Here is a 13,656-nt window from a genome sequence, read left to right as displayed (position 1 = left end):
ATGCTGAGACATAAGGATTCTTTATAGTATTACGTGTAGCTTTTCGGTTCATCGTGATTTTTTTTTTAAGCCATTTGTGATGGTTTGCCATTAACTACACATGGAGGGGTTTAGTTAATAGAGCGATAAAAACTTCAGTGTTTATATGAAATCTATGTATTTTCTTTAATATATTTAATCAAAAACAACTATCCACACGTTAAAACTAAGGCCTTGTTAATTTGACAATGCTTTCAAGTGAAAACAGAAAACTTTCCTGGCATTTTGGATGTCCCGTATATAGTCCACTTTCTCCTGGGAGTTTTTTTGTTGAAACCCACCAGCTTTTATTGCGATACAGCTTTGCCGTCTGTCCGTGTTAATGTTGTATACTTGCCCTGGGGAATGTTTATTGTTCTCTAGCCTGTGTGGTTACATTACAAACCCAGCCAACAGCACCTACTAGTGGCCCTACACGCTAAAGAGACATCATTTTCAAACCGTTGCCATGTAAACACAAAACTTATCTGAAATGAAAACACAAGAACGACGTGTACACACTTCAAATATTGATGGGGACTAAATCATGTGTTTTTATTGTGAAGGCAATGCAATGAAGCAATTAACTGTGACTCACAAATACAATGCAACTGAATTTCTTGAAATTATTTAATGGTGTCACTTTTAACATCACATATTGATGAAATGTGGTGTAAGGAGGAAAATGTGCACGTGCTGATGAGCTCTGCTTATTCCACCTGTTAGCAAGTCTCTGACTCCTGACCAGCTTCTGTCTGCTGCATGTTATCCACCTGCTTGTCTTTTAATTAGAGGCAGAAATATCCCCGAAGCTAAACTTATTGTTTTGGTCACTGAGCATTTTCCAGATGGAGTGCCACTGTCAAAACCGAACACGGAGCCTGAAAGAGCCTCTTGTGCGCAGATCGTCATCTAAAGTGCCTCCGGCTCAGAAAGCCCTTGTGAATAAGCTCCGTGTCTCAGACAGGCGATTGCAAGCAGGCCAACTGCTCCTTGTTGTTGTGACTTCTTGGCTTTTGACCTGTGACCCATGACAAATCCCACCTTCAATCGGGAAATGACCTCTGGGATCTTCACCATGAGAGCTTGAGATGGAGTTGCTTTGGGAGGTATGTGGCCTAGAATGAAAGAATTTGGCTGCATGTGGGTATTTATGGTGGCCCAGATCGTATTTGAAGCGAGGGCCACTAACCCAGCACTTGTCTTGCGTATGTTGATCTCCTGGCTGCTTTCTTTAGCCAAATGCATTAACGCCGCTGATCAAGAAACGGCCCTCGAAGATCTCATTACAAATTCATGAGAAGTCTCTCCTCGCCGAAACGCGGACTCCTTTTCCTGGAACTTTTCCGCCTGTTAAAACTATTTACAGGACACAGTAGGTAGGCCATTGTTCTGCTAAACATTTACACCATGTATCGGAGTGCCAGTCGCTCCTTTTTTCTGGGGAATGTATTTTAGGAGCCCTGAGCACATGCGCTTATCTGCCTGAGTGAGCCACAGTTCGACCATGTGAGGCAAACATACCAGAGCTTACTGCTGTCTCCCTCCCGTTTGATGAGACACGACTGCCTCTGATTGAGGGCGGCATTCAACGGATTGTTGCTTTGGACTGACGTCAGTTGATGTTCAGTGACCAACTTGCTGTTTTAGGAGTAACTTCACCAATATGGAGGTTTTCTTGTTGGGGTCAAGGGTTTTGCGTGTTAATGATAGCAATTTCATTGCTTGAGATCGTCTCTGATTACAGGATACACGGTTGCTTATATATGATTTATAGGTTGTTTGCACAGCGAGCAGAGGCTGCCGGTGGGTATGCATACCTTTCACTTATATGGGACGTGCATAAGTACTGAATCCTTGACTGGGCTCTACAATGAAGTGGCGAGAGCCGGTTCAGGTTAGCGCAAGAGCCCAGGCTCTCGTCAAAATTCTGCCATCGTACAGAAACAAAGCTTCCAAGGACTCAATCTTCAAGCTTTTCCCCCTGCAACCTAATCCTCCCTCTCAGGGGTCCACCTCCCGCCAAAGTTGGACGTTTTATTTGCCGCAGTCGCCCCCTTTTGTGTTGGGATCCTTCGAAGGCTGTATTGTGTGACATCCTTTCTGCAGTCTCGGACTCTCACAAAGGTTTGCTTCTCTTTAAGCCTCGCTGAAAGTGACCTGGCCTTCGCTTTTCTCTCGATAAATGGGCAGAAATAGAGAGGTGGAGTAATTTGGCGGTGAGAAAGTACTTAAACAGTAAAACGCACACACAAACACCGGGGTCTTGACTGAAAACATTTTGTTTTCCGCTCTTAACGGAGCTCTCTTTCAGCCCTCTTAGGAAAGCAGGCATGATGATAAAGCCGAGCGTGATTCCTGCTTACATGCATGGATGGACGATCTGGCGTGGAGCGAGTCGGTGTGCATGGCTGCACCACTTTTCAATAAATCAAGCATCGAGTGGCTTTCAGACACAGTCATGTGCAAAATGAAGTCAAATCGTAGGAAGTTGATCAAACATTTGATCTTCACTGTGGAGAAACAAAACCTGAAGTGACGTTTGTAAATGTTCCTTCGTGACAGTTTCTAAATTTCTGGACAGAGGCCTCCAAAATGATTGCGTCATATAAAAACCTTCAGATCTGAAAGCAGAATTGCACTTTAAAGCCCCGAGATAGCTTTCATTTTTCATGCACTGAGGTCAGTTTTGACTGAGGGCAAAAAAAATCAAACATAATTAGAATGTTTAAAAAGCATGTCTGATATTAATAGGTGGATGATTAATGATAACAAATATTATACAGCTCTCATTTTGGATGAAAAACATCTGTCATCATAAAGTTTTAAATGCGGTATGAGAAGCCGAGAGCAGCATCAGTTTCTAAAAAGCAACCGGACTCGAACATAGCAATGAAATGTGATGTTTTTTAATACTTTTGGCCACTTTACTGCCAAAGAGTAAAGTTTGATGTGTGATAAGTGTAGGGATGAACTGACATTTCCTATTTAGTTTTTCTTTTGACCTCATCGAGAAAAAACAGACTTAATCATTATCTTATGCCGTATTTGTTTGAAAAAGTTGCTTAAAGTCATTAATCTGAATTTTCTCAGAAACTTAGTCAAAGTTTTGCATGTGATCTCGTATGTTCGAGCCCTAACTCTCACATGTAGTTTGCATGAGTAATCCCCAAAAAGGACAAAGAATGGAGAGAATAGCCGGTGGGAATCCAGCCCATCCTGCAGCGGGCCCAGGCCCTCTTCACACAGTCTGTTTGGCTCAGTCCGGCCCCGGAGACCAGATCGGCTGTCACACGTGTCCCTCTCGCTGTGGCGGTGATGTAAGAGGCCGTCTTTAGCCGGGATGCCTGAGGCGCCAGGCCAACCGCGGCAGATATTTACTACTGCACCACCACCAGCAGCCAGCCAGCCTGCATCACGCCTGACTCCTTCAGCTGCAGCGCCGATGGGCAAAAGCTGCAGGGCGATGAAGTGTGGTCTGCTCAGTTTTTTTAACCAGTACACATGTGGATAAAACTCAAAATGTAAATAGAAATGCTGTAAATTAGTTTTTTCTTGCAGGGTAATTTAAACCAATAAAGTCTGCTTCTCAGTATCTGATGATTTTGCTGATGATGCAAAGTAAAGAAGGTGTGACCGCAAAAACTTTTTCTCACAAATGCAGTAAATGTCTGGTGTTGTTATGCAATGTGAGAAAAATTAATATTTGATTTCACTTTTCTGTGAAATCTTAGGATTAATGTATGAACATTTTTATTTTTAACAATCTAAAACTCATGTATGGAACCTTCACAGGCCTAAAATGTGTGTTTGAGTATGTGTGTTTTCTCTGAATCTCCCATCTAGACTGGATAATGAGATATAGAAGTCCATGAATGGGTAAATGCTTATAGCAAATTCTGCTTTTCATAGTGTTGTCATTTGCCTCATCATTGAAACTGTTTATGCTTTTTGTCGTGGTTTGTTTTGAGTTTCCTGTTTTACATTCTCTGGATGGAAAGAAAATGATCAGAGGCTGTAGTAAAAACATGTCCAAAACACTCGCAGCAGTCAGGAATCTTCTGTTCCCGCTGCCACTGGTTTGCTCATTAACTGTTAAATAGATTTGTCAGGGTTTGTGCTTTATGGATGATGTGCTTTATTTGCTCTCGCTGTACAGCGAATCGCCCCTCAGGGGTGAAACTAGTTCTCCTTGACCTTGATGGTTGGATGATGGTGTAACTCAGAGGTCTGTGATCTGCAGCTCCGGCTCTTTAGAAATTCTGTAGTGGCTCCCTGAAACTCCATGTAAACTTTTTTTTTTTTTTAAATCCTTTTTATACTTTATTCGCACACAGAAAGAATGAAATTTGTTTTGAATGGAGTGAATGGAGAACTGATTGCTGCAGACCTCCAGTCTAATGAAGAGGCGAACGTGCAGTGCGGGGCAGCAGCTGCACCTCCGACCAACAAGTACAAACCTGCATGGACGTCTTCTGTGTTCTGTTGCTCTCCTTGTAGCGCTCATCCAAGCGCCCTTTGTTTCCGTCTAATTCCGTCATGGAGACAGAGGAAAATACACCAGACGGCCCCCTTCTTCCACCTCCACCGCCCACCTGTCGCATGCAGGGAAACAGTTGTACATTGCATTGTTGCCGGCGCCCCCCCAACACCCCCCACGCTGGGCTGCGGTCTGTCTGACGGGGCTGATCGGCTGCAGCAGGAGGTGCAGCCTCCGCTCATTGGAAATGCATTCTTCTCGTCCCACATCAGACCCTCAGGAACTCGCTCGGCTGACGTGTTTCTGATCGCGCCGTGGATTTAGTGGGCTGGAATTCACGATGAGGGTGATGGATGTTGGGCGGCTGGTTCCTCCCATCAGGATTAGACTTTTGATAAGTTATGTTGGAGGGCACTTGTGGTGCATACTTGCATCTCGGAGCAAGAGGGCCCTCAGACTTGTGTGATGAGACGATGGAGAGAGGCAGTTTGAAGGATCTGGAATGTTTACATGGTAGTGTTGTCTGCAGCTGTGTGTGGGTAGCTGTATTATGAAAAACACAACATCAACTTGTAAGTTGACAATTGAAATACACAAATGTTGTAACATGTGATAGAAATTTAATAGGTTTTTAAACAAAAAAGACAGAAGTGAAGCTTTTTCCAGTCAGTTGTTGCTGTATAATCAGCACCTGAGTGTCTTTGTGAATGTAAAAACTATTAAAGAAACAGATGCCTGGAAAACGAATTATATGAATGAATCTATTTGTGCGCATGCTGTTCATGTCCTTGAGCTTGAGATCTTCCACAGATCCGTTCAGGGATTTATTTATGAATTCATATACAGAAATATGCAGCCTTGGTTCGCTTCCAGGTGTTTGAGGATTTCTGTATAATTGTCTTCACATGCTGCCTTTGCTGTAGTGGTCAGCACTGCTGCCATATACCAATAAGGTTGTGGCTTCAAGTCTAATTTTGTATTTTTTCTGTTGATTTTGCGTTTCCTCCCCTGTGTGTATGTCTACCTTTGTCTGCTTGCCATCTGATGAACTGATCATCTGTCCGAGCTTGCCTGTTGTTTGCTGAAATCAGCTCCAAAGCCCCACAATCTCTCTCATTAGTCTAACAAAAAGCCATGGTTCGATATGTAAACTCTGTAAATGTTTGCGCACTGCATGTGCTATCTTGATTTTGATTTTTAAATCTGTTTTTGAAGCCTCCTGAGAAATTGGCTGGTCTGGTGGCATTAAGTTTCAGGCCGTTGACTTTACAGCATGATAAAGGAGGCGAAGCTCCGTCACGTCACAGCCGCATAGCTGAAAGTGAACGATAACAATGAAAACGGAGCCGATCCAAAGGAGCAACGCATTAACCGCTCGGCGACTGACGCTGCGCTCACGAGCCTCAAACATCCCCTCATACCACCTTAATGTGACCTGCAGTGTTGGATTACATAACGCAAAACCATACAAAAGAGGTGACAATGTGCAGAATGGGCCTGGGAATGTTGAGTGGGCACCTCCCTCCCTTCACTGCTGTTTTGTCGTGTAAGATCGTCCCGTCCTCTCAGGATTACTCCACCGATTCCTCACGCTCGCCACTTCCACTCCTACCTGTTTCCTGTCCAGCATATTGACACGACCTCTACCTGCACAGTGGTGAGATTCATTAAACCTCACATTTATAACCCAGTCTACTCGTGTTCAAACAGGATTTGAGAAAATATTTACCAGTGTACACACAAAGTCTGATAGAGCATCTTCCTCCCACTGATTGATGTAACCTAATGGTTAATATGTGATCCTACCACTGAACAAAACTGATGGTGTAATGTTTTCCTGCAGTTTATTGAGGAAAGCAGCGATGGATACAAGAGATTTAAACAGAATGAGCAATGGGTGGGGAGATGAAAACTGCACTGAAGCTTTCAAAGACACCTGCACATTCTGCCTCTCTGCACTTGCTGGGTAAAACAAGCATAAACAGTGTTTTTGTGGATTTGTCATGTTGGATGTAGCGTTTGCATCAGATTAGCTGTTGTTCAGTGTTTCCTTTCACAAATCTGCTTTTCATTTAACTTTCTGCCCGGAGTTTGTGAGATCACCGAAATGCAATTGGATTCAACCGTTTTGTTTATATAATTTAGTGCACAGCTGCAGTGTAAGGAACCTCAGTTTTGGCGTTATAAAGAAACTTTGTTAGGCTTGATTTAACAAAACTGCATGTCACACAGATTACACTGGGAGCTGGAGCATATTCCAGATTACACCAGACCCTGATCGTAAATGATTCATTTCATATATTTCAATCTTGAAATGAAGTAGCAAACCCACACCTGGTTGACTTTTACCACTGTAGAAAATCAATTTTGTACTTCAGTGGAAAACGAATCCCTCAACTTGAAATATTTTCGTACCACTTCATGACATCGTGCCAGAAGCAGAGTATTGGCAAGAAGAAACCTCCGGAAACAAACGCAGCCTCCAGTGACAGGAGGCCTGCCCTGGCACAGCGTCGTGTCGGGTTAATGTCGGGCCGGTCTCTCTAAACACACACTTGAATTATATCCAGCACCTACTTATTGTTTGGAAGGAGCGATGAAATATTCGGGTGGCGCGTAAGCAAGAGGCGGAGACGCTTGAGGGAACACAACAGAGTCATAGCAGGAGACCCTGTGAGGGTCTTAAAAAAGGTGAAAGGTTGAGCTGTGACAGATATGGGCTGTTTGCATTTTACAGCTTTCTGAAATTCCTGACCTGGAGCCTCTTGTGTCATGCAAACAAAGTATAAAGTGTCCAGACCTTCTCTACCCTTCTCATTAACACTAAGAGGCCGACGCGTCCCTCAGGATGGCCGAACAACATTTCAGCGATAACACACTTGACACACACGCCTCAGCGTTTCATATGCACTGTGGGAGCGTAGCAGCCCAGATTTGTAACTCCAGAAGGGTGATAGTTTGCCTCTGACAGCCTGAAATGTGATAAATGTGCACCCTTCAGTGTAAACCACCGTCTGCACACACGGGTCGCACCCTTCTAACCTCACACACGCTCGCCCCGCAGGTAATCGGAGCCGCGGAGCAGCTTTCCTCACCACCCGAAAATCAAAGATCTACAACAAAAGGCCTGACTGTGTGACCAGCCATGTGGATTTCTGTAATTATAATCTCTCTGTGTTGATTAAATGAAGTGTACCGGAAAGTTAACTTCTGAGGAACTTCTTACAGTTCAAGAAACGTCAAACTATGGATTCTGCAGTGATTGCTATTTATTTATTAGAGATTAACTCTTAGTTGCTGCTATGAACTGAGTAGCTCATTTGGAAAATGACCTGGCTGTGACAACTTAACTCGTAAAATCTGACTGAAATTACAGCAGTGAGGAGGAAGATGCTCTATAATCTAGATGTCAGCTGAAATTATATCAGTCAGTCACAACAAAGAAACACTGTGAAAAGAAGTGTAGTTTCAAATAAATATCACTTAATGCCTTGCTATTTGACGTCTCCTCGCTGCCTTGTTCCTTTGCTGATGAGTTCAGAGCAGAGAAAACACCAAGACGCTGCAATCCTCCACGAGAAACCTCATTGTTATTATCATAACCATTAACTTATTATGTTGTCATCAAGACCAAAAACAGAGTTTTGGACCTCAGCTCGGAGGGGGATCGCAGTCCTGCGGTGTGTGCGTGCTCATACATGTGCCTCAGTGCGATCAGAGACAACACCCTCAGCTGGAGGCTTCACACAGTTTTCTCACTAAAGACTTGTGTCTGTCTGCTCTGATCCAGGAGCATTAGACCTTCAGTCTGAGCTCAAAACCTTTAGGCTCACCTGCCACATGTCCTACATTGAAAATATAAACTTTTACCCAGCAAGAGGCAGACGTACAAGTCCCTTACTGCATATTAAACTGTTCATTTGTTCCTGCCTCCGTTAAACTTTTAAACACTGCTTGAGGCTGAAGGACTTCTGCATGTTTTTTTATTTTATGACGCGTCTCTGAGGCATGTGCAATATTTTGTGGTGTGCAATGATTTTAATTGTTGTCTGTGGGGTGTGTGCAACATTTTGTGATGTGCAATGAATTTAATTGTTGTCTCTGGGGTGCCTGCGAGCCGTATATGTGTTACAGTGTAATATCATTTATGCTTCGGGCTTTATTTGCTCAGCATGTGTCCGAGGTAAACTCCCCCTGTTGGGGCATTAAATAGTATTCCACTGCATTTGCACACTTTTCGCTCACAAACTCATCTGAAAATGAGTTATCTTTAGCATTTTGGATATTTTAAGGTTGAAAACAACAAATTATTAAATCAATGGAAACTGTTGGCTTTGTGGAAAGAAAAAAGTTTTCCCCTTTCAGACGTCCCTTAATTCCGACAAAAAGCTGGAAAAATTCCTGAGATTTTGATCCATATTAACGTGATAACATCACCTACACAAACATCATGCCACGTTGAAACTCACTGAAAACACCTTTCCTTTCGCATTCTTCTGCCTGCTCTGAAAACCAGCAGCTCATCTTCACCGTGTCTCCACGCAGCAACACACCGAGCTGCGGCCGTGTGGTTATCTGTTTAGCTGTCTGCGTTAACAACCAGACAGATGTTCCTAATAAAGTGGCCTGTGAGTAATTTGGCATCCTTAAGGAGAGAGAGTTATGATCGATTGATACACAACAAAAACTTGAGTATACTCTTGTAAATTGTTAATATTTTGGATTAGGCGGGTCAGACTCCTCACTGCTCGGTCACGGTTTGTTTTTTGTCTTTAGTTATGAGGCTCCGACACGGCCGCCGCCTTCACTTTGTGTACTGGGGAACAATTTATTACTGTTTAATGTTTACTTCCTCAAAATGTAGAGATGTTGCTTTACTAGCTGCTGCACATAAGAAAATAAATCTTGTGGGAGGAAGATGCTCTATAATATGGATGTTATAAACTGCTCTTCATTAATGTATTGCTTAACAGTTTGGAAATTGGGGTAAATGTTGAGGTTTTAGAAGACAAATATGTCATGTTGAAGTCCACCAAGTCCAAAAGTGATAGTTTTGAACTCAAATCTGTGTCGTGCATGACGCACATCAATCAAGCATGCTCCTACAGGCGCCTCTGTGTGCACGCTCAGCAGTCATCAGCAGTGCTCATCAATCATTTTACTTTCTGCGGCTTTCTGCCAGTCGGGAGACTCTGATTGGTTCATGTGACGTTGAATGAGGGACCACAGAAAACACTGATGGCCTCAATCTGCAACTTGCAGCTCCTGATCCACATGCGGCTCTTTATAGCTCCTCTATAGTGGCTTCCTGAAACATTTTCAACTATTTGTTTTATATTTGCACAACAGGTCTCCAGTCAGTTGGCTTCCGCATGAGTGTGTGTGCAATATCAAGGTTTCATCCATGTTTGAAAGCTCCACTGTGATGCTGCGGTGAATCACAGGCTGAGTAGACTAAAAATGGCTTTAGCTGTTGCGGGGGTATTTTACGTGGAAATATTTTTATAGGTAACTTCAGACTGGATGGTCTGGGTTGGAGGTTGTCCCTTCCGATTGTTGCCGTCAGCTCCAGGTTCCTGAAAGCAGCGGCTCTGCTTCGGGGGCATCAGGAGGGAGGCAGTGGGAATGTGGCGCTATGTTTGGAATCTGAGATGGGTCTGCATGCCAGCCAGCACGTCTCTTGCCACCCCGACCCTCCTCTTTTTTTTTTAAATATCCTCCGCCCTCCCCCTCCCTTTCCCCTTCCCTCCCTTCATGTCATCGCAGCCCGTGTGAACTGAACTTCCTCCCGGTCCTCAGCAGAACCGGCGTACTGGTAGTAAGCGGCTCTCTTGCAGCTATTTTTAGGCGGCGGCCCTCGTCTCGTGCGTGTGTGTTTTCTGTTGTTTGCGCATCCTGTTGCATGTGAGCAGGAGAGTTCTCTGATTAACTTCAGGACACACCCAGCTCACAGCTGAGCTTGGCTGTTTTTCCTGAGGCTGATTAAAGGACACCCGACTCTGAGAATATTTCTCATTCGCCACCTGAGGATTGGGCTGTTAGCGATCCACAGATCCAGACCAGACATCTCTCCAGCCGACCTCTGAACTCTCTCATAATCCATCAACGCAAGAGCTTCTTGCACTTCTCAGGGTTTGAAGAGGAATCATCCACTCCGACACTGTCCATGACTTTAGATCACTTTGATATGAGTGCAGCGCTTTGAATCACACGAGGAGACACAGGAGCATTAGTACGTATTTTAAAACCCCGCCGGCGTTCCATCGAGGCTCTGAGGGATGCTGGACGAGTGCGGGCCTGCCTCCGTCCGCCTCACAGAGGAAAAGTCTGCAGAAACATCTTTACTGAAGTGGGACAGACTCCTGAAGGTGCGAGATTGATTCATCTCCTCGCTCCTGAGGGGGAGGTACAGCAGGTCGAGACCTCACGAAAAGCTCAGCGTACTTTCAAAAAGTAACTCAAAGTGGATTAACTGGCTTATAATTCATTCAGGGAGGAAGAGTCTAAAATCTGGATGTTTGCGATTCTTCAAAGATTTATGAAGGAATGAAGATGAGGAGGATCAGCAACAGGAAAACATGCAGACAGTAATAGAAAGCATATGTAAATACAGGACAGTCCTGCAGGAGTATTGACTGGTTGAATTGTAAAACATACATTCAGAAGGATAAGTTTCAACGTCGTCCGCATAAGTGTTTATGTTCAGTGCAGTAAAATCGTTACCTCAACAATCAACAACATTTTTGCTTGTTAACCTAATATTTTGTGGCCTTTCTCTTAGAATACAATGAACAGGCTTTAATGCATGAATGTAAATAATACAGGAAGCTGGAATTACTTCAAAAAGAGGTGCCAAAATACTTAAAGGTAAAGGATGCACCGTCCATTTAGATTACAGAATAGACTTTCATTGAGTGCTTATAATGAACACAAACTGTTTTCTTGCTTATTCTTTTCATGAATGGATATAGGAAATAAATGAATGCATTCTGAGAGAAGGTTTAGATTTGCTCACAGAGCCTGGGTCTCTGTGTGGAAATTACAAGTTCTCTCTGCGCCTCAATAGGTTTTCCTCTAACAGTGCAGGTTTAACTGTGAAAAGCATTAAATATACTTTCAGAAATTGAAAGCTTCTCTGACTAAACTCTCTGAATATGTGATGTTTCCACATTTTATTTGTACACGTATGATTTTGCTCATTGAGTCTGTGTGAACTCAGAGAGCTGCAGCATTGAAGCGATGTTACACATTCCCAGGCTTCACCGGTCTGCAGTGCTGAGCGGCACAGTGGACGGCGGGTGTGGTGGTCCGTGTGGGTGAGGCTTTCTGTTGACACTGCATGATGCATGATGTCAAGCCAGGTCGCGCCCGCGCCGGACCGTAACAAAGACAGCTTTGAAAATCATGACTCACCTTTGTGTTGCACAATGTTCAATCAGTGACTCGAGTTTTTTTTTTTTTTTTTATGTCTGTACAATAATGTTGACGAGCGGGAAGCGGGAAGAGAAGCGTGCAGCGTGGCACACGACAGAAACAATCATGGCCATCATTGTGTAACCTGGTGTGGAGGATGTATCCTGATGAAAGGAGGAGATAGGAGAGAGTTCAGGGAACAGGCGGGGATCATCGGGGCTTAGGCTGGGTCTTTTTACAGGCTGCACCTGCACCACTTTCATTGACGCCATGCGAACACACACACTGAACAGCTCTCCGTGCCGTACAGGAAGAGATCATCAAAACATTCAGGACTGTCTTAGAATCTGCCCGTATCTATTTTTTCCTGCACATATCCATCCTCCTCATTATCAGTCTGTGTGCATGCACATATTTATTTGCACACACATGTGCACAAGTTAACATCCATAAAGTATTCAAAATGCTTCAATATTTTTCAAGATTTTATAAGACAGCTTTATTCCAAAATGAATAAAGGTTTTTTTTCTTCAAAATTCACACATAATACTGAAAAACCAAAAATAATTTAAAAAATGACATGTACTTTAGTATACACGGCATTTATCATGAAGCTCTGATTTGAGCTCAGCTTCTTCTTATTTCCACGGATCATTCTTCAGGTGTTTCCACTGCTTTATTGTTGTGTATTCAGGTTGATTGTAGATGATTTGGAAAGACACACTCTGTCTATAAGAGATCCCACAGTTCAAAGTGCAGTTAGAGACAAACCGAGACAGGAGACTCTCAGAAGAGTCCAGAAAACGTCCTGCTGGTTTTGAGCGTCTCAGTGAGATCAGCGGCCTCCAGCATTCAGAAATGGAAGAAGTTCAGACCCACCAGGACTCTTCCTGGGGCTCCAGTCGAACCCTTCTTCTTCCACCCTGCAGCTGCCTGTCGCTCATCCGTCTCTCTGTCTCCGGCCTCGCAGCTCTTCCACGTGGCGTACGTCCTCATCAAGTTTGCCAATTCACCCCGCCCTGACCTCTGGGTGCTGGAGCGCTCCGTGGACCACGGGAGGACCTTCAGCCCCTGGCAGTACTTTGCACGTAAGTCCACGTGTTACTTTTATTCAAAGGAATGGAATAGCTTCACTCCTCCAACCCGTTTTTTGCGATTTTAAATCTTCACTCTCATAAACTGGAATTACATTGTTGCACCTTTTGAAGTAATTCATTTACAAAAGTGGCCACTTTGTATTTGTTATTACCCTGGAGTTTAAAAGCATTTGTGTTTCCATATTTAGCCTGAAAACATTCACAAATGGGCTTTGCTAAAATCTTAAAGTGACTCCAAACACTGTTGGATACGACAGCTTTCTCCAACATACTGAAGCGTCCGTCCATCCGTTCATCTGCTGTACTGTTTCATCAAACTCCTCACATTGTGCCGGAGCCAACCTGCGCATCCTGAGCACACTCAGCAAAGGGAAAACATTAAAAAAAAAAAAAAAAAAAAAAGAAAAAGCCTTGATGGCAGTGTGCCAGAAGTGTTACTGATACCGATTAATCACCAATTATAGCTTAAAGCAGCTGCGCTGCAGCTTTACATTTACTCCAATGAAGATAAAAACCCATAAAAATAGATAAAGTGTTGAAGTATAGATAAAGTCAACTCAGCAAAGCGCACTGTCAGAGAGGCGTTCAAGGACAATTCAGAGTATTCGTTATCTGCCTTTTCCAAGAAGGATGTTCTATAGAAAGGCT

General features: G+C 43.6%; 1 protein-coding gene across 3 annotated transcripts in view; it reads left to right on the top strand.

Moving 5' to 3' along the window:
- Nucleotides 1-13,656, top strand: part of LOC115405053 (laminin subunit alpha-3-like) — a 58,025-nt gene that overhangs the window by 4,510 nt on the left and 39,859 nt on the right. For all 3 annotated transcript variants that reach the window (XM_030114481.1, XM_030114480.1, XM_030114478.1), the window contains exon 3: nucleotides 12,882-12,999. In XM_030114481.1, the coding sequence (XP_029970341.1) occupies nucleotides 12,882-12,999 (118 nt within the window). The remainder of the gene's footprint in view (nucleotides 1-12,881; nucleotides 13,000-13,656) is intronic.

This window comes from Salarias fasciatus, chromosome 18, assembly GCF_902148845.1.
Source record: "Salarias fasciatus chromosome 18, fSalaFa1.1, whole genome shotgun sequence".
NCBI lineage: Eukaryota > Metazoa > Chordata > Actinopteri > Blenniiformes > Blenniidae > Salarias > Salarias fasciatus.
This window is presented reverse-complemented; position numbering and strand designations above follow the sequence as displayed.